The sequence below is a fragment of the Ailuropoda melanoleuca genome, chromosome 14 (assembly GCF_002007445.2).
Source record: "Ailuropoda melanoleuca isolate Jingjing chromosome 14, ASM200744v2, whole genome shotgun sequence".
In the NCBI taxonomy this organism is placed as follows: domain Eukaryota; kingdom Metazoa; phylum Chordata; class Mammalia; order Carnivora; family Ursidae; genus Ailuropoda; species Ailuropoda melanoleuca.
The window spans coordinates 54,998,047-55,023,213 of record NC_048231.1 but is presented as its reverse complement, the minus strand read 5'-3'; the positions used below and the strand labels follow the sequence as shown (position 1 = coordinate 55,023,213).

The window sequence follows — 25,167 nt, the reverse complement described above, 5'->3', positions numbered from 1 at the left end:
TCCTCAGTGATAGCTAGGGGTTCCCCTGACCACCATAGGGCAGCAATTCCTCAGGCCTAAGGGTTTACTTTTTTCCAGGGGCTTTTAACATCTTTTGGATGGTTATCTGTGGTGGGAGGCCCTTCTCCCTTTCTCACACCCCTGAAGCAGAAGGGAAAGAGCATGTGGAGACACAGGGCATCCTCGTAGCTAAGGGCTCAGGGCCTGAGCTGGCGGAGGGTTCTGGCTACGACGCTTCCCGGCCCCTGCCCTGGACAGGTCACTTAATCTCTGTTCTCTCATCTGTAAAGTGGGGCTAACGGTACCCATTCGTAGGGTTGTTGTGAAGGTTGAAAGCAGTAACACATGGGAAATGCTTAGGGCAGTGTCTGATATATAGCAAATGACCAATAAATGTTTGCTATTACCTAGGGCCAGGACACTATTCTGCCTCTCTGGGTGTCCCACCTGTGGGCCCCACACTTGCTCTGCCAAGAAGAGAAGAGAAAAAAATCAAAGTCTGGATTATTCAAAGGTAACCAGACATCGTCGGTTACCTGGGACAGGTATGTGGTTCAGATGACCCGTCCCAGGTCTGAGACAGTTCTGAGAAAGCATTTCCTAAGTGATCGTGTGGCTTTAGGAACTCTAAGGTCCCCGGAAACATCTCTGAGTTATGTTGGTGATGGGTCGGACGGTGATACCAGCAAATCTCAGGGTGAATCCTGGGAGCTTAGAACTAGGACTGAGGGGTCTCCAATTTCCTGGCTGTGAAATTTGCATAACTCCTGGGAACTCACAGAAACTCAAGCTATTCTGATATTCCTCAAACCTTTGAGCTAATGGTTCTCGATTACACCAAATACCTGAGCTGTATGATAGACAACCGTAATTAGAGTAGCTGAGGGAGACAGTGATGCTCAAATGAGAAGAAAGCACTGCCCCTAACAATCTTCCAGGCGACACCCAACCATGTAGGTTGGGTTCACTGCGACGGATGTCTTCTTGAACGTAAAGCAAGGGATATCTGTCTTCATTCAGCATGGTCTGGTGAGAGCTATAGATTTGGAGCAAAAATAACTGGGGTGGAGTTGTGGCCCCTCTGTTTTCCAGGTTTTTGCCATCATGTTCCTTGAGTGGAAATTCCCTACAGGCTCGGGCGTTGTGTGCATTTCCAGTGTCTGAGTGATAATCTTTCCTGGGCCCAGGGAAGGGAGATGCTGATGTGGGCCTTCAGTGAAACAGGAGGGCCAGGGGCAAGCAGACGAGAGTTCCCACTTCTTTGCCCTCCACACTTTTGTTTCTAGAGAACTAAAAACTCACTTTCGTTTTTTTTTTTTAAAAGATTTATTTATTTATTTGAGAGAGAGAGAGACAGAGACAGAGAGAGACAGTGTGTGTGGAGGGAGGGGCAGAGGGAGAAGAGGGAGGGAATCTCAAGCAGACTCCCCACTGAGTGCAGACCCCAATGTTGGACTCGAGTTAGGGTCTCAGGGTCGTGAGATCAAGAGTCGGATGCTTAGGGGCGCCTGGGTGGCACAGCGGTTGGGCGTCTGCCTTCGGCTCAGGGCGTGATCCCAGAGTTCTGGGATCGAGCCCCACATCAGGCTCCTCCGCTATGAGCCTGCTTCTTCCTCTCCCACTCCCCCTGCTTGTGTTCCCTCTCTCGCTGGCTGTCTCTCTCTCTCTGTCAAATAAATAAACAAAATCTTTAAAAAAAAAAAAAGAGTCGGATGCTTAATCGACTGAGCCACCCAGTCACCCCCTAAAAACTCACTTTATTTAATTTTTAAGAAAAAAGCTCTAATGGGGGCACCTGGGTGGCTCAGTTGGTTAAGGGTCTGCTTTCAGCCCAGGTCATGATCTCAGTCGGGGTCCTGGGATTAAGCCCCACGTTGGGCTCTCTGCTCGGCAAGGAGTCCGCTTCTCCCTCTCCCTCTCTACTCCACTTGTGCTCTCTCTTGCTCTCCCTCTCTCAAATAAGAAAATAAAGTCTGAGAAAAGAGAAGAAAAGAAAAAGGCTCTAATGGAGTTGGTTCTCTTTTTCCGTTAGACATACGCTTGGTGTGTGAGATCACTCTCTTCTCCTGAAGGTAAATTTCGTGCTTGTTATGTAGGCCATGAGGAAGAGAAAAGCTAGAGAGGATGTGCTCCTGGATTACATTTAGCTGCTTTCCTTCACACTCTGGTCCATGTATATTTTCCAGATTGTTCAACTCAAATATAGTCAGCAGTTTGTACCATCCATCTCCCCTCATTCACTGCATCTTCTGGAACCATGTCTCTCTGCTGTATTTCCTCAGGCATGCCATTTAACCAACTTAATACCATCTATTCGTGTAATATTTAATCATATTATAGGCCTTGTTCTGCTGCACCACTCATTTTATGTAGGTAAAGCTGGTCTCCCTAGGTATCTTATAAAACCCCTGATAGTTCATTTTTAAGATTCCTTTCTCCCTATCCTTTCCTCCCCAGCTGCTAGTCTATTCCTCAGTGGCAGTACAAAATAACAACCCCAAACACCAGTGAACTAAACTCCTCCCATTTCAGAGGTAGGCACTGCCATACTAACTCCCCCACTTATAATTTTAGAAACTTCTCATCCTGCAGTAGATAGTTATGGGGGATTATAATAGAGAGCACAGGCATGGGTTAGTTCACCACATAAAGCCAAGATCTTTCGGAAGGTCATCACTGTTTGGTTCTTGCGAAGATCTGTCTATTCATATTATTGCCTTGTATTTCATGTGCACATCTAATCAGATCCCCTCAGGACCCTGCGAGGCAGGGCAGATATCATCATTCCATTTGAGAAAATCTGGGCTCTAACTACAAAGTGCCTTTGCTGGGGCCCTAGAGCGCCTGGGGCCCCGTCTTCTCCCTCTCCGTCCAGTAGTGCTCTTTTCTCTCAACACGTATTGAAAACTGGGTCTGAATCTACTTACATGAAGCCATCTGAGGGTGATTTCTTTCCTTGATCAACATTTTTTAGCCAGTGCCACTGGACAGAAGGGAGGCAGCTGCAGCAAGCTGATATAAGAATGGGGGAAGTTCAGCAAACCCCCTCCCTGTCCCACATTCAGATGAGAGAGCAAAGCATATGTACAAGAAGTAATTGTTGAAACAGAAATTTCAGGAGTGAAAAGAACGTAGGAACCAGGGATCCCTTCAAAGAGATGCTAGTGGGTGTAAGGTTTAAGTCTGCGTTTTGCTTTTGAAGATTATACATCATAACAGAAGCAGAGAAAGACTATTTTGGGGTGTGAGATGGGTCTCTTAGGGAAACTCTGATTTTAAATCTGGTCACATGCAGATAAAACCCCAGACACTGAGAGAAGAGCACACCTCCTCCCTCCCACTGACCCCCGTGGGTGATGACTTTTATTTGGGAAACAAGGAGGTGGTATAAAAGGCACAGCGGTGAAGGGAATGGAGATTTCTTTTAATTCTGCAAGTGGGTCCATGGCAAAGCTGCAAGTAGGCTGTGATAGGAGCAAAAAAACACAGGTTATTCCCTCTGGGGCTAGACCTGACTTTCTGCTGCATCCAAATCAGTATCTCATATCTACAAGCATAGCTCTCGCTCCCTTTCTCCGACATCCTGGGGGGTGCGGTTGACCGCTCCTCACTATGTCTTCCCTGCTCATAAGACTCCGATCAGGCACTTCCTGGCCAAGAAGTATTCCCCCCGTGGATTTTGATGAAAACTGGTCATAAAATCAGGTACAACTCCAACAGCAGATGCTGGAGAAGAATCCAGCTGGGTCTATCAGGACTCACACGTGAGACAGCACATGGATTTAAGCTGCTCCAAGGTCACCAGCATCACCACTATCTGGACAGTTGGATGTATGTTAAGGGGGAAATTATTTTGCTCTTTGTTTCTATGTTTCTGCCTTGGTAGGTTGTCTCAGGAATAAACACGAGAGAACTTTTGTTTGAAAAAAGAAGTCCTTAAGTGTAATTAACATATCCATCCTTTAACATTCCTAGAAGAATTAAGTCCCTAGATCTGAAAAGGCAGAAGCAGTGGATTTTCTGACTGCTTCTGATTCTTATCTACTAGGCCCAACTCCACAATCATCAGACCCTCACATTAGGCGTCCGAACAGAGAAGAATAGACATATTTCTTATGCCCTCAACGGCATGTCCCCAAAACCGGGATGCTAAAGACCAGGACAAAGTGTGGGGCTGGCTGTCCTACCAGTGGGGAGCCTTCCCCCTTCATGTCCCGCGGATGTGCTGGGCGGGATGCTCCCCGAGTCCTGCCACCTGCGCTATAATTCACTTAGTGTACTCCTTTTCCTGTCCCACTTTCCCTCTCAGAGTAGTCTACTGGAAAGAGCACAGGTGTGCAAGTCAGGAATGCCACTTACCAGGGGCTGATCTTGGGGAGTTTATGGTACTCTCAGACTGTGTTTCATTTATCTGTCAAATAATCATAATACTATCTTCATAGGATTGCTGATTATTTAACGCAATAATATACAAAAATTGTTAGAATGTAGCAGAAGTTGTAACTTCTCTATTCTATCGACATTCTTCAGTGCTTGCGCATTTGCCGGGAAATTAAAAGGTAGCTTTGGGCAAAACAGGGAGTTACTTCTCCGGCTGATCTTCATACTCCAGCCCCTCTCTCCAGTAGTGTGCGCTGATTGAATGTCCTCTTTTTTTTGGTGGCTTTCACTCAGGCAGACTTAGGCAAGTGTCAATAATTTCTTTGGTCTGTGTGTCTAAGACGTCCACCACAATTGTTCAGGGGCCCAGATTTCCTGGCATAGTTCCCCCACCTATCAGAGCTACGACGGTGGCCAACTGGTTGCTGGGTGATGGAGATACACAGAGGAGACGGAACTCTAACCAGTGCTCAATGCTTATACTACCCAGCCGGGGCCTTGTGCGACAAGGAAGCTCACTGCAAAATGAAGGGCCAGAACCCTCCTCGTGAGAAGCAGCTATCCTGCAAAACAAGGTCCATGTTCAGGTGCAGAGCATGCCGGGTAAATCCTGGTAGCCTGGAGAGCTAGATGCCCACCTTGTGTTCCAAACAGTGTTTAGTCGTGTGGTTCAGTGCCACTCTGAACCCACAATCTTCAAACGCAGCTGATTTTTCATTGCTCCTCATTATTCCTTTGAGGTGATCTTTGTTACTGCCCTCTCTGACCCTCCCTTTCTGACTCTTACTCGCAACTCAACCCTGCTTCCTCATCTTCAGCAGTAACCTTGCCTCCTATGAGATGAAGAAAGCAGAATCAGGCAGGAATATTCTCAATGTTCTGCCTCTCCTACTACTTCTCTAGCCCCCTAAATCTCTAAAGAGTGTGGGAGTTCTCCATGGTGGGCTAGCAGCAGACTCTTCTGGTTACCTGGATAACAGCAGAGATGCCGGGTGCCAGGAGAGAATTGCTTACGTGCATTCCTAGTGTCACCTCTCCACGACTGCTAACTGCCCCCACACTAAAGACTTTTCTACATTCACTCTTCCCATCTACCTGTGTCCTTGGCCTGGTTCCCTTCTAGCTGTTCTGAGAATGTGCTCCATAAGTCTGTCCCTGTCTCTGCAATCTCTGCCTCTTTATACCATAACACTACCGGGGATTCCTGTAGCTTCTGCCCATCTCTCCCATTCTGAGGGAGGGTGGGAATCCTCCCTAATCTCATGGTCCCCTCCAGCTAATATAAAATTCTTCTTCTTCCTTGTCGTGGGCTGCATTATGTCCTTCCAAAGTTCAAATGTTGAAGTCCTAATCCCCTATACTTTAGAATATGACGGTATTTGGAGATATGGCCTTTGATTCGGTAATTAGATTAAAAAGAGGTCACTGGGGGGTCCTGATGCAATGTAACTGGTGTCCTTATAAGAAGAGATCAGAACACAGACACAGGGGTGCCTGGGTGGCTCAGTTGTTAAGTGTCTGCCTTTGGCTCAGGGTCTGATCCCAGGGTCCTGGGATTGCGCCCCGCATCGGGCTCCCTGCTCCGCTGGGAGCCTGCTTCTTCTCTTCCCCACTCCCCCTGCTTGTGTTCCCTCTCTTGCTGGCTTATTTGCCCAAACAAATAAAATTAAAAAAAAAAAAAAAAAAAAGAACACAGACACAGAGAGGGAAGACCAGTTCCCCCAGAAGAAACCAGCACTTTGGTTTCAGACTTCCAGCCTCCAAAACTGAAAACACCATTTCTGTTGTTCAGGTCAGTGGCGTGTGGAACTTTGTTATGGCAGGCCTGGTGGAGTCATACCTTCCTGCGAATGCTCTCGAAAGGATGGAACGCCTCTGCTCCTCAATTTCCTCAGCCACACTTTGTCTGCCTACCCACCCTCTGCCGCCTGGCCTCTCCTCACCCTCCTTCTCCTGCCAGATTGCTCTGCATTTGGCACCAAGGCCCCCACACACAGTCTCTGGCTCTGACCCTGCATTCCTTTTTCCTTAGGGCTCTCTCCCTTCACCTCATAAATGCTGAACACAAAATTCAGTCCTGAGCCCACCTCCATCTTCCCCTTGAATGAGCTCATCACTCTCTCTGTTTCAGCTATTCTGGAAATTTGTTTATGTTTCCCAAATCTGTAAACTCCAGTGTATATCAACCCCTCAAGCCTCAGTGTTGCATAGCGGAGCGGCCACCAGACACCTCTTGTCTCCCCAAATCCATATTTCCCTTAGGATTCCCGAGTTGGTTACTATTAGGGCGACAAGGCTTCATCACCCCATCCACAGTGAGACTGTTTTCCCTCCCTTGTCAATGCTGGAGGTTTGGTTTTAGTAGGGGATCTAGAGGATTTTTTTTTAATCTCATATTAATTTACATGATTAAGACTTTTCCATGGCTTTCTATCATCCATGGAGTAAGCGGGGAACTCTCTTCAATGCCTTGCAGGCAAGGCCCCCCCTTACCTCTGCCCCCTCTCTCAGTGCTCTGGCTCCCCAGTTGCCCAAATCTAAAAGCTGTCTCTCTTCTCAGTGCCTTTGCTCAGGCTAAACACCAGGCTGGGGATGCCTCCTGCCTTGATGCCTCCTCTAGCCCATCCCCTCTCCCCCCATGCTCAGGTGTACCTCCTCCAGAAAGCCCTAGCTCCTTTCCGCTCTCCCCCTCCATTGCTCCTCCAATTCCCCATGCATAGAGCTCTCTCTGCCCTTTCCACATTCTTTCCAGCATGATCTATTTATATGTCTGACTTTTTTTTTTTTTTATTCGACAGAGATAGAGACAGCCAGCGAGAGAGGGAACACAGGCAGGGGGAGTGGGAGAGGAAGAAGCAGGCTCATAGCAGAAGAGCCTGATGTGGGGCTCGATCCCATAACGCCGGGATCACGCCCTGAGCCGAAGGCAGACGCTTAACCGCTGTGCCACCCAGGCGCCCCTATATGTCTGACTTTTTAACCAGACCTCAAGCCCTTCTATGGCACACACTGCGCCCATGTAATTCCTGGTATCTTGTTGAAGGAATAAGTTTTGAAACTAATGGACTCATCTACAAAGTTTATGTTAACCAGAAAAATAAATTAGCTACAACATTCTAGGCCTTATGCATCTGATTCTTGAAGGTTTTACCATGTCTAGCGTCACTTTTTAAGTTACAGTCCTGACTAATTAATTAGCTAATATAGTCTTAGCTGGGCTATGATTCCTTTTGGGTTTCTGTTTATAATTCTATTTGGGCTGATTTAGACTGACTTCTTTTTACCTCCCAGGCTCCCCCCCCCCCATTCCAGCTGGAAAAGGGAAAAAAAGGAGAGGGAAAATGAATTTTTAAAAAGTGGATCCACACACTTACTTTAAATTTATGTGGATTTGTCACACCAAATCTGTGTGATTTCAAGTTGGGATTATTCATGTAGAGACATTCTTATTTACAAGTGTGTCCTCATGGAAAAGAATTTCTCCAACCAACTGCCCAGCTGCTCCTCAAACACATTTGTGACCCAAACCTACTGTCAACAAAGGGTCTCCATTGAAAACATGGATCTGTTTCACTCCTGGCTGACAGTGGGTGCTCTGCATTTTACAAGAGTGCATTTTTTTTTTTTTTTGAGCCAAAACTCAGTAGCGAATGAATAGAGAATAGAATTCTCAAGTAGAAATTACCCCATAGGCTGAAAGCTTCTGCAGGGTTAAAACATGGGAGGAAATATTGCTTTGTTTGTAAAGAGCAAGTTTTCAAAAGCTCAACTAGTTGAATTTTTTTCTCCCAGTCCATACTCGAGGAGTCTTACTCATAAAAGATGGTTATGCTTCAATCCATATCTCATTTTATATGAGCTATGAAATAATAACATCATATACATAGAAAAATACAGTTCTTGAGCCTTTGAAAGCTGAATGAAATGAGAATTAGTTAACACTTCCCTTGGTAATCCAGAAGAAAAGAACTAAATACTGTGTCTGAAGTCCATTGCGATTATATTCCACATAAACAGTTACTGTTGGAGAAAACCATCGGAGATCTTGACCCCAGTCTTGCCCCACTCCCCCTCTGCTGTCTCTGTCTCTCTGCGGCACAGAGGCAGTCTGGAATAATGGAACACCACTGGCCTAGACAACAAGAGATCCATTGCTGGCCTGGCCTTCGCCTTGACACATTCTCCACCTCTCTGTGCCTCCACGCCTTGAGACCACCCCCAATGAAACATGCTCATGGAAGGATGCTCTGTGATGTCCTTCTGGCATCAAAACCTTCCTCTTTGTGCCCCGCGCTGTGCAGAGCAAAGAAAACTGAGTGTTCCAGAAGGTTAAACATAAGGCACAGTATACATGATTTCCTTTTCATTACTGCCACTTCCTCTGTGGTCACTAATTTCAGGTTGGCCAGACCTTTAAAGAGGGACTATGCAGTGAGTGTGTGTGTGGGGGGGGGGCTGGGGCAGGGAGGGAATTTTTGAAGGTCACTTCAAAAGTAAGATGAGAATAAAACAGAAAGGAACTAGGATGCACCCACCTCTCCCTGCTTAGAAATACGCAAGGCTTGAGGCGGATGAATTGCCGAAATCAGAGAAAGAGCTCCTTTGCTTGCCACCCACAGTCTGCAGGGACACGCCGCAGGCAGCACTGGGCAGAGTCACCCTGGTGATCTCACCGATAGACGGTCTCAACGATGACTGTGCACAGCTTCCGTAACTCAACCTGAAACCGGGCAAACCCCATTTGAGGTTTCATTACCAGCCCCACATTCGCTGCCAAGGCTCACAAGCCTTCTGGGGTACCCAAGGCCAAGTTTCACTAACTTGGATGCCATTACCAGGCAAAATTAAAGTGGAATTAGTTTGCCTCCTGCACATGCTCTAGGTTTATCAGTTCATTTCAGATAATGCCTGAAAATTCCACATATACATTGTCCACAATTCAGGAGGCAAAGATAGATTTCCGAGCACAATCGACCAGTATTTCGTCCTAGGGCCACTGAAACCTGAGCCTCTGTTTTTCACCCGCATTGCTAGACTGCCTTCCTAGTTAGGAGCATTTGGTTCCATCTGGCCATTTCATTGCCGGTCAGATAATACCAGACGTATCTATGTAACATACAAGCCACTGTCAAATAGCACTGAGCCATCTCCCCGAGACAGCTGTTTCACACAAGGGCTTCATTGTCTGAGGAAAGCTTGTATCATTTTACTTCAAGTGCTGGGGGAACAAGCATTCTGTCAGCTGCCAGGGCTTGGAGGAAACCTCACTCACTGCAGATTTTCATTATTTGGTTACTGAGCCAAAACCCTACCATCGACTGTAAGGGATGAACATTTAAAACAAGAACCGAAGCCCTTGCCCTGCTTTTATCTTATCAGGGCACATAATAGCTCCACACACCCAAAGAATGTACAGTTACACTTTGCAAAGATCATAGGATGCTACCAGGCGACCATAAATGCCCCTTCTCATTCTGCCCCTTGTCGTGCACGTTTAACAGCTTCAGGTAAACCAGGAAAGTGTTTTCCAGTCCCGGAATGCCAAAAACAATGTCCCTAGGAAGCAGCTGTCAGAATCAGGGTAATGGCATCATAAAATAATTGATAACTGAATAATTATTTAAAATCGGATGGCTCCCTTCCTTCCATTTTAATGCTCTCATCAAGAAAGATGACTGCCAGTGTCCCACACCCTAAATCTGGGCTTGACACTCCTACTGAGCAAATAGGTTCTGTTCCTAATGTCTTTTTTATCCCCCACCAACACAGTGTATTTCAAAGTCAGGAAGATAGTGAACGAAATACCTTACATTCTTATAAGTGTGATGAATAACTATGAACATGATGATAGAGTGTTTGTTCCACTACTTTCAGCTGTGGCTGACATTTTTTGGAGGGGGGCAGAATTTTTCGTGTGTGATAAAATATACATCAGATCTACCATTTCAACCAGGTTGAAGTGTACAGTTCAGAGACATTAAGTGCATTCACCAAACATTTTTGAATATTTAAGAATTGGGATAATTCTGGTGCCCCCCCCCAAATAAATTAAGCATGTATAGTCAGAACCTTCCTTTCTTGGGGTGCCTGGGTGGCTCAGTTGGCCTCAGCCTTCAGCTCCAGTCATGGTCCCAGAGTCCTGGGATTGAGTCCTGCATTGGGCTCCCTGCTCAGCGGGGAGTCTGCTTGTCCCTCTCCCTCTGCCTCTCACCCCCCCCACCCCGCTCGTGCTCTCTCTCTCTCTCTTAAATAAATAAATAAAATCTCTTTAAAAAATCTTCCTTTCTCTCACTCTAAACTACTTCGCCTTCCATGATGATTTTGAAGACTACGTCTCCTGGGAGGGGTCTGTCAAGGAGTCACCTTCATCATACACCTTGAATGTACCTCCTTGTATGGGACCCAAAAACACACAAGGTGGTTTGGCCAAGAGACGGATGTATCCGGGCTCGACTCATTTGTCAAAGCTATTTTTCTGGGTGTACACAATTTTTTTTTTTTTTAAGTTGGTTACTCAGACATTGGCTGTGCCTACCAGACAGGATTGGCTTCTCTTCCTCTTTTTTTTTTTTTTAATAAAAAAAAAAAAGAAAAAGCTAAATTAGAGAATGAGTAAAACAAAGACCCTCTACAGTTCCAGGCCTAGTTATCAGAACAGAATTATGGTTGCCAAGGAGCCAGGGACAGATACGAATGGAGAGCTTTAGAGGACAGCACCAAGCGACACACAGAGTATTATTATCTTGTCAACTGTTATTCATGTTGTATCTGTTCCATCAGACACTTCTGTGTTCCTGTGACCTTGGACAAGATACTGCCAGAGAGCTGTTTTGAGGGCAAATAAAACACCTGTCAAAGTCTCCAGCCCACTGCCGGGGGTATTGTAAGGACAAGATGAATATTTTCTCATGTGCTTCTATTCTCCCGTCTTCCCGTGGAGGGTGGCCGTGGCTCTGATTTGGGTTTGCATCATTTGAAATTGGCAACTCTTTGACCTGGGAAGTTTGGCCTGGGAAGTTACCACTGTGCTATTTAGAATTCTGGAATGCTGGTAGATTGAAGCTCTCGGGGATGAAGGATAAAGCTTTCAAGTGCTTGTTGAATGGAATCATGTCCCAAGAGCTGGACAGGACATAGAGAGTTCATCTAGATTATTCGGCTGACCGACACATAAGTCTTTTCTACCATTTCTGTGGCAGGTGCTCATCTCTCTCTGTTAGATCCTTGCTTTGATCAGAAGAGCTCATCACCTCACCAGGGAAGTCCCCTTCCCACTTTCAGCAACAACAACTGCTAGTTACTCATTGAATATTCTGTAGCTACGGAGGAGAAAACGTTTTTCAAGATAAAATACTTTTGTAAAATAGAATTTCCAAAATATTTCCAGGACTCAAATATATATTCACTGATCCCCTATTATGTACCAGGAACCATCAGAGGGGCAGTGGATATAAAGATGAATGAGATAAGAATAATTTTTGTCCTCAGAGATCTCATTTCTCAGTGGAGGAGACAGATACATAGACACTATAAAATCATGTTGGAAATAGCTGATAGACAAATGTACGGGCTATTACGGAATCACCAGGAGACACACCCAATTCACCCTGAGGGGAGGCATTCTGCAGACTTCCAGAAGGTGAGGCCCAAGCTGAGACTTGAAGGAAGAGTCATATTTCTAGGCTAGATGGGCTTAAATGAATAAATGCTACTAATTTGAATCAGTTTTGTACATTTAAAAAAGCATGCATAAAGGGCATTTACATCTAAATTTTGTGTTAGCTGTTCGATCTATAGTTACAAAATTATATTTGGAAAAATTAATAATTTGGACTTTTCACTACAGACCATTGGCTTTTAAACTGTATTCTAAAACCCTAGGATCTTTTTGAGGTGGGGGGGGGGTTGTTAGGGACCTTGGTCCAAGGGGCGGTAGAAGCTGAGCAGAGACCCAGCTCTCCTGGGTCCTATTGGAAGTCAACCAGGAAACTAGAATGAGTCCTGAATTAATGGGTTGAAGGCATTGAAATCTAAAAATTAGCTTGTTCTGTTGAGCAGTGCACCAGAGGCCGTTGCTCCTTAAACACTAGCATTTTTCCTGGGAAAATCTAATCAGCTTTGGGTATACCCACAAGGGGAAAGGAGAATAAGAAGATGTAACTGCTAAGACTTCTTACTGAAAACTACCCCATGCATTGCTGCTGGGTGGTGCCTCCTTCACCTGTCACCGGGGCAAAAAGCTAATTCTGCTTGTGGATTAACACTCAGGTGAACTTGCAGTGGCACCAACTGTTAGGGGCAAGTGTCAAGGAGATTTACTTTTCCACTGCTAAGTTGTTTGCATTTATAACATGAAAGGACAAAAGGAACGTTACAGAAACCTACTTACGGATTTTCTGACCTGTTAATAAAGACAACACATAGGCGAGTCAGTTGGTGGGTAGGGTTCAGGCAGGAGGAATGAATGCACAGAAGAGCTGACACAGCAAGGAAATCCCACAACCTGCTAATTGTTATTTTCCAGACTCATTTTTTATAAAAAATACTTCCTTTATGAAAAACTCACTGCCCTCTGACATAATTAGTTTGGGTTATTTAGTAAGTCTATTTAACACGATTTAACGTAGGCTCAGGGTCTAATTATTATGAAACTATTGATATTTTTATTAGGGATGATAATATATGATGATTACATAAAAAAAAATCCTTATCGGCGGATACATAATAAAGTGCCATGATGCATGCCTTGGGCTTTCTTTAAACTAATCTGTCAAAAATGACAAGTGGGGTAAGATAAGAAAAGGAGACTGGCCAGTTGTGATGGGCAATGGGTACATGGGGGTTCATTGTACTAAACCCTATACTTTTGCACATGTTTTAAATTTTTTTATGAGAAAAAGTTAAATGATTAAAAAAAAAAAAGGCCCCCAAAGCCACATCATGACAATACTCTTCCAGGTGGTTCCCATGCAAAAATGAAGACAAGCTTAAATGCTTACCCCTAAATGCCTAAATTTTTTTGATTAAAAAAATATCATCAGTTGGAAGATCCACCATTCATTTAATAATAGTTTTTCAGAGGAAAACAAACACACAACATTAAAATACACACTGATTATAAACTATAGCTCAATTTCAGAATTGTTGAAAATGTGGAAAACATGCCTCAGAACTGAGGAAACCTGGTCATTTTGTTGTCAATTACTTACTTTTTTTTTTTTTAAGTAAGCTCTATGCCCAACGTGGGGCTTGAACTCACAACCCTGAGATCAAGAGTCCCCCACCCTCTACCAACTGAGCCAGCCAGCCAGCCAGCCAGCTACCTAATGTTGTCAATTGTTAATAGAAATTATTGTTGTGTTAAAAAGCAAAGTTTGAAAATAATGGTGTGCAAGGCTTCCGTTATTTATTTTCTTTATTCATTGTATTATTACTTATTTTAACCCCGTTACGTTGAAACTTGTGTTAGTTCATTTAGTGGCTGAAGGTTTGCCTCCCTGAAACCCGTGAGAGAAAGTGCATGAACAGGTTTATGAATGTTAATAAGCATGGTCTCTACTGACCTATGCATTATTGGCCTTGTTCTAAACCTGGACTGGTGCATTGGGCATTTAATTCCCTGAGAATCAACCCCGTTTCAGAAACCACCCGAGAAAGAGGAGCCGGTGTAGAAACGTGAGGCCACCCCCACGTTGAGCTTGGTCCTTTTCCGAAAAAAAAAGGACCTACAGCTAGCAGGCACCGGGCTAGAGATAGCAGGTACCCAGTAGAGCTAGCTAACACTCGGCCCCGTGGTTTTCTTTTCCCTGGGCAGCGCGGGGGGCGGCGGGACTCTCAGCCGGAACCGCCCCGCTGTCCCACACATCATGGCCGGGTGTGTGGAACCGCAGCCAGACAAGCGAACCCGGCAGGGAAGGAACCACGACGTCTACAGACGCTGCGTCAGCCCAGCCCGGAAGCGCCGAGTGCGCAGGCGTGCAAGGCGGCCATTACTTACTGTCTTCCGGCAGGTTGTTTTCCCGCTCTTCTCTTTCCATCTGCTGGCACCACCCTTCCATGCGGTCCCGCTCTGCCTGGAGAAGCTTCAGAAACCAGTGGCCGTCCCGGTGGCACACTGACCTTTGGACGGCCTCCAGGGGATCTTCAGTGATCGAGTCAATCCAGGGATCCGGGGGAGGCAGAATCGAAGGGTCAAAATCCGCATCAAAGTCGTCGTCGGCAGCGCAGGCGTGGTAGTGGTTTCCTGAGCCCTGAATGCTGACGGTGGAGGTGCTGGCGTCCCGGGAGAATTGTCTGGCCATTGGGCCGGGGCACGAATTGTCCTCTATAGACTCCAGAGAGTTTTCCAGATTATCGTGGAAGTCCAGGTCGGCCTGTACTGCTGTCGTCACACTGTTGGATCGAGTGAACCTGCGGAAGCTTGGAGGAATAGAGAAAGGAGAGTTAGTTCAAGGCTAGCTCTCGAAGCAAAAGCATTTCTACTTTTCCTGGTGAGTGTAACCATAGGAGGCCTCATCCTGTCAGTCTGGGGAGGTAGGCCCTTGATGCAAACAAATCAGTTACCATAGCTCTGATATACAGAACACAGATCTCTCATCTTTGTTCAATATCATCTTAAAGCATATCTAGAGAAATTTTAGAAGCCGAACAATGTGTACAGCTATGGAAGCCAGTATAATGTCCCATGTCCAACTTCCTCCTCAAGTCTGGGGTCGCTTGAATTCTGGTAGTCAGGTTGCTGAGGGGTAAGGAAACAATTCAGTTCTATTTTAGTCTGCATAATTTGTTCAGAAATCAGGGAAACAAAACCAACCCAACCTGGCCCAAGCCTCTTGTGAATTCTGCATAATTACGTTTTTTTCCAGGGACAGCTCTTACGAGGTAAGACTTTCCAAAAGCAAACTAAAATGTCATGAAGTTACTCTTAAAATTAAAACTCCTTGCCCTGGTAAGGATTCACCTGTTTCTTAATCGAATAGGTCATTGTTATCATTTGGCACAAAGACTCTGGGGCAAAACAGTTCACAATTCTAGAGTTCTCTGGTACCATTCTCCTCTGCACCTTTAATTTTCCTTCCCACAGTCCTTGTACCAAGATGATAAAAGACAACTTGTTCACAGATTCAATCTGAGCATTTTATAAGGATATTCACATAATTGGTGTTTCTCAACCAGATGGCTGCATACATCTCTGGTTGACCTCTATAGTGAAGGTGAGGGTATATGGAAGGTGGGGGGGGTGGGGAAGAACAGAGGAGCAGTGAATTCTTTCTCAGACAAGGGGCAAGGGAAAGGTGTGGGCCTGAAGTAATTTAAAACTCACACAAAAAACTTCACTGGCTCCTACAGCAGGCAGACAACAATGACGGAGAATGTAAGTCCACTGAAGGAGGTATCATGTGCCTGTTACCCTACTCTGTACTTTTTTAAAAAGGTAACTAACTTCCTGATCTAATATTTTATTTATTTTTCCTTGTGAAAAAATATGCATGGCATAAAATATACTATTTTAACCATATTTTGTTTTAATTTTTATTTATTTGACAGAGAGAGAGACAGCCAGAGAGAGGGGGAGCACAAGCAGGGGGAGTGGGAGAGGAAGAAGCAGGCTCACAGCGGAGGACCCTGATGTGGGCCTCGATCCCATAACGCCAGGATCACGCCCTGAGCCGAAGGCAGACGCTTAACGACTGAGCCACCCAGGCGCCCCTATTTTAACCATATTTTTAAGTGTACGATTCACTGGCATTAAGTACACTCACAGTGTTGTGCAACCACTACCACCATCCATCTTCAGAACTTTCTCATCTTTCTCAGTGGAAACTCGGTACCCATTCAGCAGTTCCCCAGTGTCCCCTTCCTCCCAGCCTGTGGCAACCACCACTCTACTTTCTGTCTCTGTGGAATTTGACTTCTCTTGGTCTCATAGAAGTGGCATCATACAGTGCTTGTCCTTTTATGATTGGCTTATTTCACCTGGTATAATGTCTTTAAGCTTCTTGTAGCATGTGTCAGAATTTCCTTCCTTTTTAAGGTTGAAAAACACTACATTGTATGTGTATACCACACTTTGTTTAACCATTCGTGTGTAGATGCACACCTGGCTTGTTTCCACCTTTTATTGGCTATTTCCAATAATGCTTCTTTGGACATGGCTGTACAGATATCTCGTTGAGACCCTGTCTTCCATTCTTTTGGGTGTAAATGCTGAAGAGAAATTACTGTATCATATGGTAATTCTATTTTTAATTTTTTGAGGATCTACCATTCTGTTTTCCATACTGGCTGTACCATTTTACATTCCCATCTGCAATGCACAAGTGTTCCAATTTTTCCACATCCTTGCCAGCACTTATTTTTTGACTTTTTGATAATAGCCATCCTAATGGGTATGAGATGGTACATTTTCTGTACTGGCTCATGATCATGCCATGTTAAGTTGGTTGATTTGCCAACTGATTTTCAATCGATGTTTCGTATTCAATAGTGCCAGTCTTCCAGGATGTTGCACTAAAAAATGTCAATACAACATTTAATAAACCAGATTATGTCTTTTTTCTTAATTCTCCCAGAACACTTATTAAAGCCAATTAATACTAATATTTTGGTCCCTGAAAAAGAAAAAGTGACCAGAACGATACAGGTGAGTAGTTATTTGTAAGAATGTAGAAAGACTAGAAGTTCCAAAAAAGTGAGAGTACAGTCATCACAATAAATCCTTTTTTCCCCTAGAAAATAAATGTCGAGAAAAAAGGTGGCTGCACTGCTGATCTGCACTAGTTGTTAGAATGATCAAAATAATCAAATAAAGTATGATTCCGACCACTTCTTTTATGAGGATAGACCAGCCAGAAAAAGCTGGCCCATCTCATCGTTTGCTGTTTTCAAAAAATTACTTCTGTGGAGGGTATTTTACCTGGTCATTTTATCAGTTCTTTAACTCTAGAATGGACCATACGGAAAAAAAAAAAAAAAGGAATCACATAGTCTGAAAGTCTGAAAGTCATGTTACAGATGTCTTGTACTAGAGCAAAAGGAAGAACAGTTTTGCTAACGTGATTCTTCCAATAGCCACTTACCGCTTGGCTGCAGTGGGCCATTCCTGCGTTCTTCTTATTCACCCCCCCCCCCCCCCCCCCATGTTAAATGTCATCTCCTGAAGCTCAGCTTTCTTCTTTCTTTCCAGACACACACATGTGTGAATGGATGACTCTTCCTGCAACAGTTGACATTCTGGCTGTTCTACTAACACAAAATCTCAGCTATGAAAACATTAGGCTTCACTCTCCAAGATCATGTATTGCCAGGGGCATTACATTTTCCAGACTTAAAGGAGTGCCTTATTCTCCACCTCAGCAAACTTGCCAGAGATAGTCTGTTCCACATACAAAACAGAGTGACCTTTCCTGGGCCTCTGTTTTTACCTACACAAATTGTACCACCAGCATTCCTCACAGAGGGCTCCTGGCTATGAATCTTGTAAAGTATCCACCTTCTTAAGAAAAATGACTTGGCAGTAGATTAATAGAAGTTTGCAGTTTAGTCACCCAGAAAGAAATAAAAGTTAAGTAAAATTAAAAAGGTTTGGGATTAAAAGCGGTGCCTTTGAACTCAGGCAACCCTGTCCAGGCTGCGCTGTTTCTCTCAATTAAGTTCCTTAAGCAAGTGCTTTCTTCCACCCAGAGCTTTCAAAGAATGTTCTGCTCTACAAAACGTTTTATGTCTTTCAAGTGCAAAGTTCCCTCTGAGTGAAGAGTACAATCAAGTTGTTATTGCTGTTTTAAAACTTTGATAGGAACACAAAAGGAGTCATTGGATTAATTTCTGTATTTTCAAAAAGAATAGATCAGTTGCTGGTAGATGGTATAAACCTCTAAGCTGAACGCAGTGGCTTGCCATTTCCAAACCATAATCCCCCGTCTTGAAGCTGCTTCTTCAAGCTGCTTCTTCAGTACTTCATGCCCTGGAGGCACAATGTGTAATAATTACAACTTCTGAAAAGGACTGGCCAATATTCTGGCCTAAGGAGCAGAAAACCATGAAACCAAAGACTGGATCAACCAGTATGGGACACAATACTCGGTCTGTTCTGAACAGCAAGAGGAAAGACACTTGGTAGCTTTCACCTCTGCTGTTGCTTTGTGCCCCTCCTTTTTTTTTTTTTTTTTTTTTATTTTTATTTTATGTAGGCTCCTTGCCCAAAGTGGGGCTTGAACTCATGGCCTTGAGATCAAGGGTCGCATGCTCTACCAACTGAGCCAGCTAGGCTCCCCATGCGCCCCTTCTGTGAAACAAGTTTATACGTGTAATTAGAGGATTTTCTGCCCCCCTCACCCTCCCTGCCGCAACTTTTCTGTACGCAGGTTACAAATCAGCACATACATGGTAAATCACAGAGGCCCTTCTCCTTCCTCCTGTCTGATGGGGCTTCATTTAAACAAAGTTAAGTCATGAGCAAAAAACCCAAAATACAGTCTATATCTTTAGAACGTCCATGCTTCGGCCTTGCAAGGCAAGGCGTTCAGCTGTGTGAGACCCAAGGCATAAACTTATCTTGAGGAGATGAACTCAGTCATTCTGTTACCGAACCTCTGGCCCCTGGTTATCTTCTTCATCCCTCTTACTCACATAATGGTTGCTTTTCAGGGCTAACTCTGGTTTCAAAGGGAGAAACACTAGTTCTGTGCTGTTCGTTCTTTCTTTGTAGGAGGCTTAGACATTCTTCACTAAGCCTGCTGTCAAGGCTGAATAGATGTGGGATCTGAAAATGCTACTCTTCAAAAGTGCAACCATCTGGGTATTTTGTGAAATGGCGCCCTTTAACTGATCCAAAACCCAAGAGGTCTCATTATATAAAAGATAGATCAAAAGCAAGGTGTGGGGGTGAGGGGAGATTGAGATCCAGAATTAAAACTTTCTAAAAAAGAGATTCTCTCATTCTTGTCAGATCAGCTTTGCAGTTAGAATAGTGAATGGAGGAACCTAGGCGGGATGCAATACTGGCCACAAATGCAGGGGGAAGGGGCTGTCCTGCTCCCCCTTCCTATATGGTCAGCACTGTCCTCGCGACAGATTGTAAAATGACCTCCAAACAAGCATCCATTTATTATTTAAAAGCCACCACTTTCATCATTCTTTTACCTGAAGGTCTCTTTAAGCAAAGGAAAATAGAATAAGTTTTCTATGTAAAGACTCTGTTTTAAGTAATTGTAATGCACCTCCCTGTTAAAGAAAGGAAAGGAACAGACATTGATGACTGTGGGCTTGTTATTGTTGTATCTCATTGGATCTCTTCAGAGAGGGCCCTGCACGTGGCCTGCCTCCTTCAGGCCCCCTGGGCAGGTGCTAGTATTCTAGTTATCACTATAGGAACCTTGGTTAAGAGTCCCAACAAAACATCTTCGAACTGACTTGACTGCACCCCAGGAACGGGAGCATTAGGTCACTCCTTGACTGTTGACCCCAGGTAACTAACAAAAGGCTGAGAGGTCTCACCCATAATTCGTTTTTATTGTCTTATTTTGGGGTCAAATGGAGGCCATAGGCTTGTAAATCGGAGGATCATTTTTCTTTTGCAAACTAAATTATCTGTAAAAAATGTGAAAAGGAAGAAAGAGAGGGAGGGAGAGAAGCCAGAAAGACAGACAGAAGAAAGGATGGAAGGAAAGAGGGAGGGAGAAAGATGGAGGGGGACAGAGAAGGAAGGAAAGGAGGAAGGAAGGAAGAAGGAAGGAAGGGAGGAAAGGAGGAAAAAAATGTATGAGGCATATCAGGAATTACGCCAAGTTTCAGGCTTTTAAAATTTGAAATGCATGAAAGCCACACCTTTAAAGCTCAGGTGTATTGTAAGGACTGTTTGGCTAGGTCATGGTATTGTTAACTTGGCAAAGAAAAGAAGTTATTTGCCAAATGTAATATCAAGGGTGGGTCCTAGGCTATGCAGTACTTCAAGGAAGCTGTGAGGAGTGGGAATTGATCCAAAGCTTCCAGGTTGGCAAAGGAGAGATGTTTTTGACTGCCAATGGTCTTTCTAAGTCTGTGGTCCCTGAACTGGCTGTCAGAAGATATCTCAATTTCGGCTTCATGTTTTCACATCCTGCTTAGTTGAAAAGGTACAACTCACTACAAGCCCAAATGTTTATATATTTAAGTCATTTATGATCAAAAGAGATCTTTTGTAGTAGTTGATGTTATGCTAAAAGAGAAAACAATGCTAGCTTTGCACATGCTTGTTATACCCAATTATGAAGCCCTGAAATTTAATGTGTGAAGGAAGGAAGATTTTTAAAACTTAGAATTTTTTGGAAATAGAGGTAACGTTGGTGAAAAAACAAGAGTCTAATTATCCTTATTCACTGAGGCATTTGAAATGGGGAGCAGCTTTGATAATAGCTTGAAGGGGCTTTGCTTCAGCACCTGTGACTTAGTGTGTGCGTTCACAGACCTGCTGAAATGGCAGGTGTCATTCACAACTACATTTCGATGCCAGCATTTTGTCCTCTTTAGTATTAAAAGTGTCCCAACACTTTAGCATTCAAAGCGTTATTTCATAATGTACAAAAGGTATACCAGGAGAGGGGCGCCTGGGTGGCACAGTCGTTAAGCGTCTGCCTTCTGCTCAGGGCGTGATCCTGGCGTTATGGGATCGAGCCCCACATCAGGCTCCTCCGCCAGGAGCCTGCTTCTTCCTCTCCCACTCCCCCTGCTTGTGTTCCCTCTCTCGCTGGCTGTCTCTATCTCTGTTAAAAAAATTAATAAAATCTTTAAAAATGAAAAGGTATACCAGGAGAAAAGGTGATGGCCAAATAAAACCTATAAGAATGATTTCTGCTTCTGGTCAAGATGGAGTAAAAGTGACTGAATTTATTCTTCTATCTGTAACAACTAAACCTGGCAAAATATATGAAAAGAGGGTATTCAAGATACCTGACATCAGTCAGTGAAGAATAGTGATCACTGAGATGTGGGAAACAAACAAGGTCTATGATTGCCCATGTTTACTGATTAGAGAAAGTTTCCAGGCAGCAGCCCAGGGAGTGGTCTCTGTGTGATGCCAGCAGTCTCCCTGCGCTGACGAGAGATTGCTGGGGGAGTCCCAGGAGGGCAATGCAGTGGGAGTTTGCAAGGCAAAGTGTGGAGGAAGAGAGAACTGCAGAGAGAACAGGGTTCTAGTAGAGTATTTATAAACATTCAGTGCACGGGGTAAGAAAGACCTACCCACAGCTGGGGTATCTTTGTTTCTCTTTGAAAAAAATCACATCTTTAAAAACTGAGACAGAATAATGACTCTTTTGATTCACAAAAGTAGAAAGCCTTCATCATGAGCAGACATGTACTATATGAAAGGTTAAAAGAATTCTTTCAAATGGAAGGAAAATGAGGCTAGATAGAAATTTGGATCTACACAAAGAAATGAACACTGGAAATCATAACTGTGGATAAATAGGACTTTTTCTTCCCTTTTATTTAAATAATTTTATTTATTTATTTATTTATTAAAATTTTATTTTTAAGTAATCTTTACATCAAACATGGAGCTCAAACTTAGGACCCCAAGATCAAGAGTCAAATGCTCTTCCAACTGAGCCAGTCAAGTGCCCCTATTTAAATCATTTTAAAGATAATTGACTGTTTAAGGCAAAAATAATAACACTATATTATGGATCTTTAATATATGTAGAAGTAAAATGTTTGATAACAATAGCACAAACCTGGGTAGTAGAGGAATGGAAGCATACTACTGTAAATTTCTTACATATGAAATGATGTAATTTCAATTGAAGGTATAATATAATAAAGATACACATTATAATCCCTATAGCAACAATTAAAAAATACAACGAAGAGTTATAGCTAATAAGACAACATCAACAGTTACATTAAATGTAAGTGGTCTAAGTATCTCAATTAAAAGAAAGAAGTTGTATGATTGGGTTGAAACGCAAGACACAACTATATGCTACCCACAAAAAACCACTTTAAACATAAAGACATAAATAACTTAAAAAAAGAATGAAAAAGGCTACCTTATGCTGACGCTAATGAAAGTTTAGGGGCACCTGGCTAGCTGAGTTGGCAGAGCATGTGACTCTTGATCTTGGAGTCATGAGTTCAAGCTCCATGTTGGGCACAGAGCTTATGTTAAAAAAAAGAAAAAAAAGAAAGCTTAATTGGCCATCTTAATATCAGACAAGGTAGATTTCATAACAAAGAATATTAGGGAGAAAGAGGGATGTTTCATAATCATAAAGGGGCCAATTCATGAAGAAGATATAACAATCTTAGATGTTTGTACACCTAATAAAAGATCTTCAAAATAAATGAAGCAGAAGTTGATGGAAGAATAAGGAGAAATAGATAAATTCACAATTATAGTCAGAGGTTTCAACATTGCTTTCTCAATAATTGATAGAATATATAGACAGAAAATCAGAAATTTATGGAGAAATTAAAAACTAACCTGACCTAATTGGCATTTACAGAACACTCCACTCAAAAATAGCAGAATATACATTTTATTTTCAAGTGCACACAGACTATTTAGCAAGATAAGGCAGTTTTTGGGGCCGTAGAACAAATCTCAATGAATTTTAAAGGATTTAAGACATAAAGTATGGTGTCTGGCCACATGGAATTAAATAGAAATCACTAATTAAATGATATTTACCAAGTCTCAAAATATTTGCAAGCTAGATAACACATAGACTATGGGTTAAAGAAAAAAAAAGGAGATTAGGAAGGATTTTGAACTGAATGAAAATGAAAACACAATAATCACAATTTGTAGGATGTAGTTAAAACAATACTTATAGGGACAATTATAGCATTAGACACCAATAGTATAAAAAATAAAGTCCTCAAATCAATGTGCAACTGCTATTTTAAGAAAAAATAGAAGAGCAAATGCAACCTATGGTAAATAGAATAAAGGAAATGAAAAACATAAGAGCAAAAATCAATGTAATAGAAAACAGGAAAACAGAAATATTAGTAAAATCAAAGCTTTTTCTTTTAAAAAATTGATAAAATTAATAATTCTGTAGCCAGGCTGATGTAGGAAAAAAAGAAAAGACACACGTTGCCAATATCAGAAATGAGAGAGGTGATCACTACAGATTCTATAGCTATTAAAATTATATGAAAGGAATAGTATAAACAACTTTATACCAATAAATTGGATAACTTAGATGAAACAGACACATTTCTTGAAAGACAAATTACTAAGGATCAAGTAAGAAGAAATCAATGACTTAAATAGCCTTATACCTATTAAAGGAATTGAATTTGTAGTAAAAAACTTTCTCACAAAATAAACTCCAGATCCACAGTTTCACTGGCTAATTCAGTTAAATATCTAATGAAAAATTTCACACAAACACTTTTAGAAAATTGAGGAGGAAAAATGCCTCCTAAGTCTTTCTATGAGGATAGCTTTACTCTAACACCAAAGATAACAAAGACAATACAAGAAAACCCAGAACAATATGTCTCATGAATACAGATAGAAATATTCTCAACAAAATATAGCAAATCAAATCCAAAAACATATAAAAAGGTTTATGCATGATGACAAAATTGAGCTTATCCCAGGAATACAAAGTTGGGTTAATATTAAAAAATCAGTCAATGCCAGACAACTGAATAGATATCCACATGCAAAAGAAAGAAGCTTGGATCCTTACCTCACACTATATAGAAAAGTTAGCTCAAAATAGATCAAAAGCCTGAATTTAGGAGTTAAAACTATGTAATTCTTAGAGGAAAACATAGGGGCAAATCTGCATTATTTTGGCTTTGGCAGTGGTTTCTTAAATATGACATTGAAAGCATAGAAAAACTGGACTTCATCAAAATTAAAAACTTTTGGCACCCAAAAACACTATCGATAGAGTAAAAAGACAACCCAAAGAATGGGAGAAAATATTTGTAAATCATATATCTAAGAAGGGTCTGGTATCCATAATATATAAAGAACACTTACAGCATTCAACAATAAAAACAACCAACCTAATTTAAAAAATGGTCAAAAGTTGGGGCACCTGGGTGGTTCAGTTGGTTAAACGTCTGACTCTTGATTTCAGCTAAGGTCATGATCTCAGGGTCATGAGATTGAGCCCTGCATCAGGCTCTGTACTCAGCACAGAGTCTGCTTGTCCCTCTCCTTCTGCTCCTCCCCTTGGCTCATGCATGCATACTTTCTCTCAAATAAATAAATAAAATCTTTAAAAAAAAATCAAAAATAAAAAGTGGGCAAAAGACTTGAATAGATATATCTCCAAAGAGATAAACAAAAGGCCAATAAGCACATGAAAAGATAACATCAGTAGTTATTAGGGAAATGCAAATTCAAGCCATAATGAAATACCACTTCACATCCACTAGGATGGTCATAATTTTTAAAAAATGGAAAATAACAAGTGTTGGCCAAAATGTGGAGAAATTGGAACACTCATACACTGTTGGTGGGAATGTAAAATGGTATAGTTGCTGTGGAATATAATTTGGTGCTTCCTCAAAAAGGAATTGTAAACATAGAATTACCATATGACCCAGCAATTCTACTCCTAGGTAAATACCAAAAAGAATTAAAAACAGATGTTCAAACAAAAACTTGTACACAAATGTTTGTAGTAGCTGTACTTATAATAGCCGAAAGAGAAAACATGGCCATGAACAGATGAATGAATAAAAAATGTTAATATAATCATATAATGGCTATTCAGCCATAGAAAAGAATGAAATACTTATACATGCTACAACATGGATGAACCTCAAACCAGACACAAA

At 42.5% G+C, this 25,167-nt stretch overlaps 1 protein-coding gene across 11 annotated transcripts in view; it reads right to left on the bottom strand.

Annotated features, from left to right (window-relative positions):
- Nucleotides 1-25,167, bottom strand: part of DLGAP1 (DLG associated protein 1) — an 859,965-nt gene that overhangs the window by 12,066 nt on the left and 822,732 nt on the right. For all 11 annotated transcript variants that reach the window (XM_034642364.1, XM_034642367.1, XM_034642366.1 and 8 more), the window contains one exon: nucleotides 14,378-14,799. In XM_034642364.1, coding sequence (XP_034498255.1) covers nucleotides 14,378-14,799 — 422 coding nt within the window. The remainder of the gene's footprint in view (nucleotides 1-14,377; nucleotides 14,800-25,167) is intronic.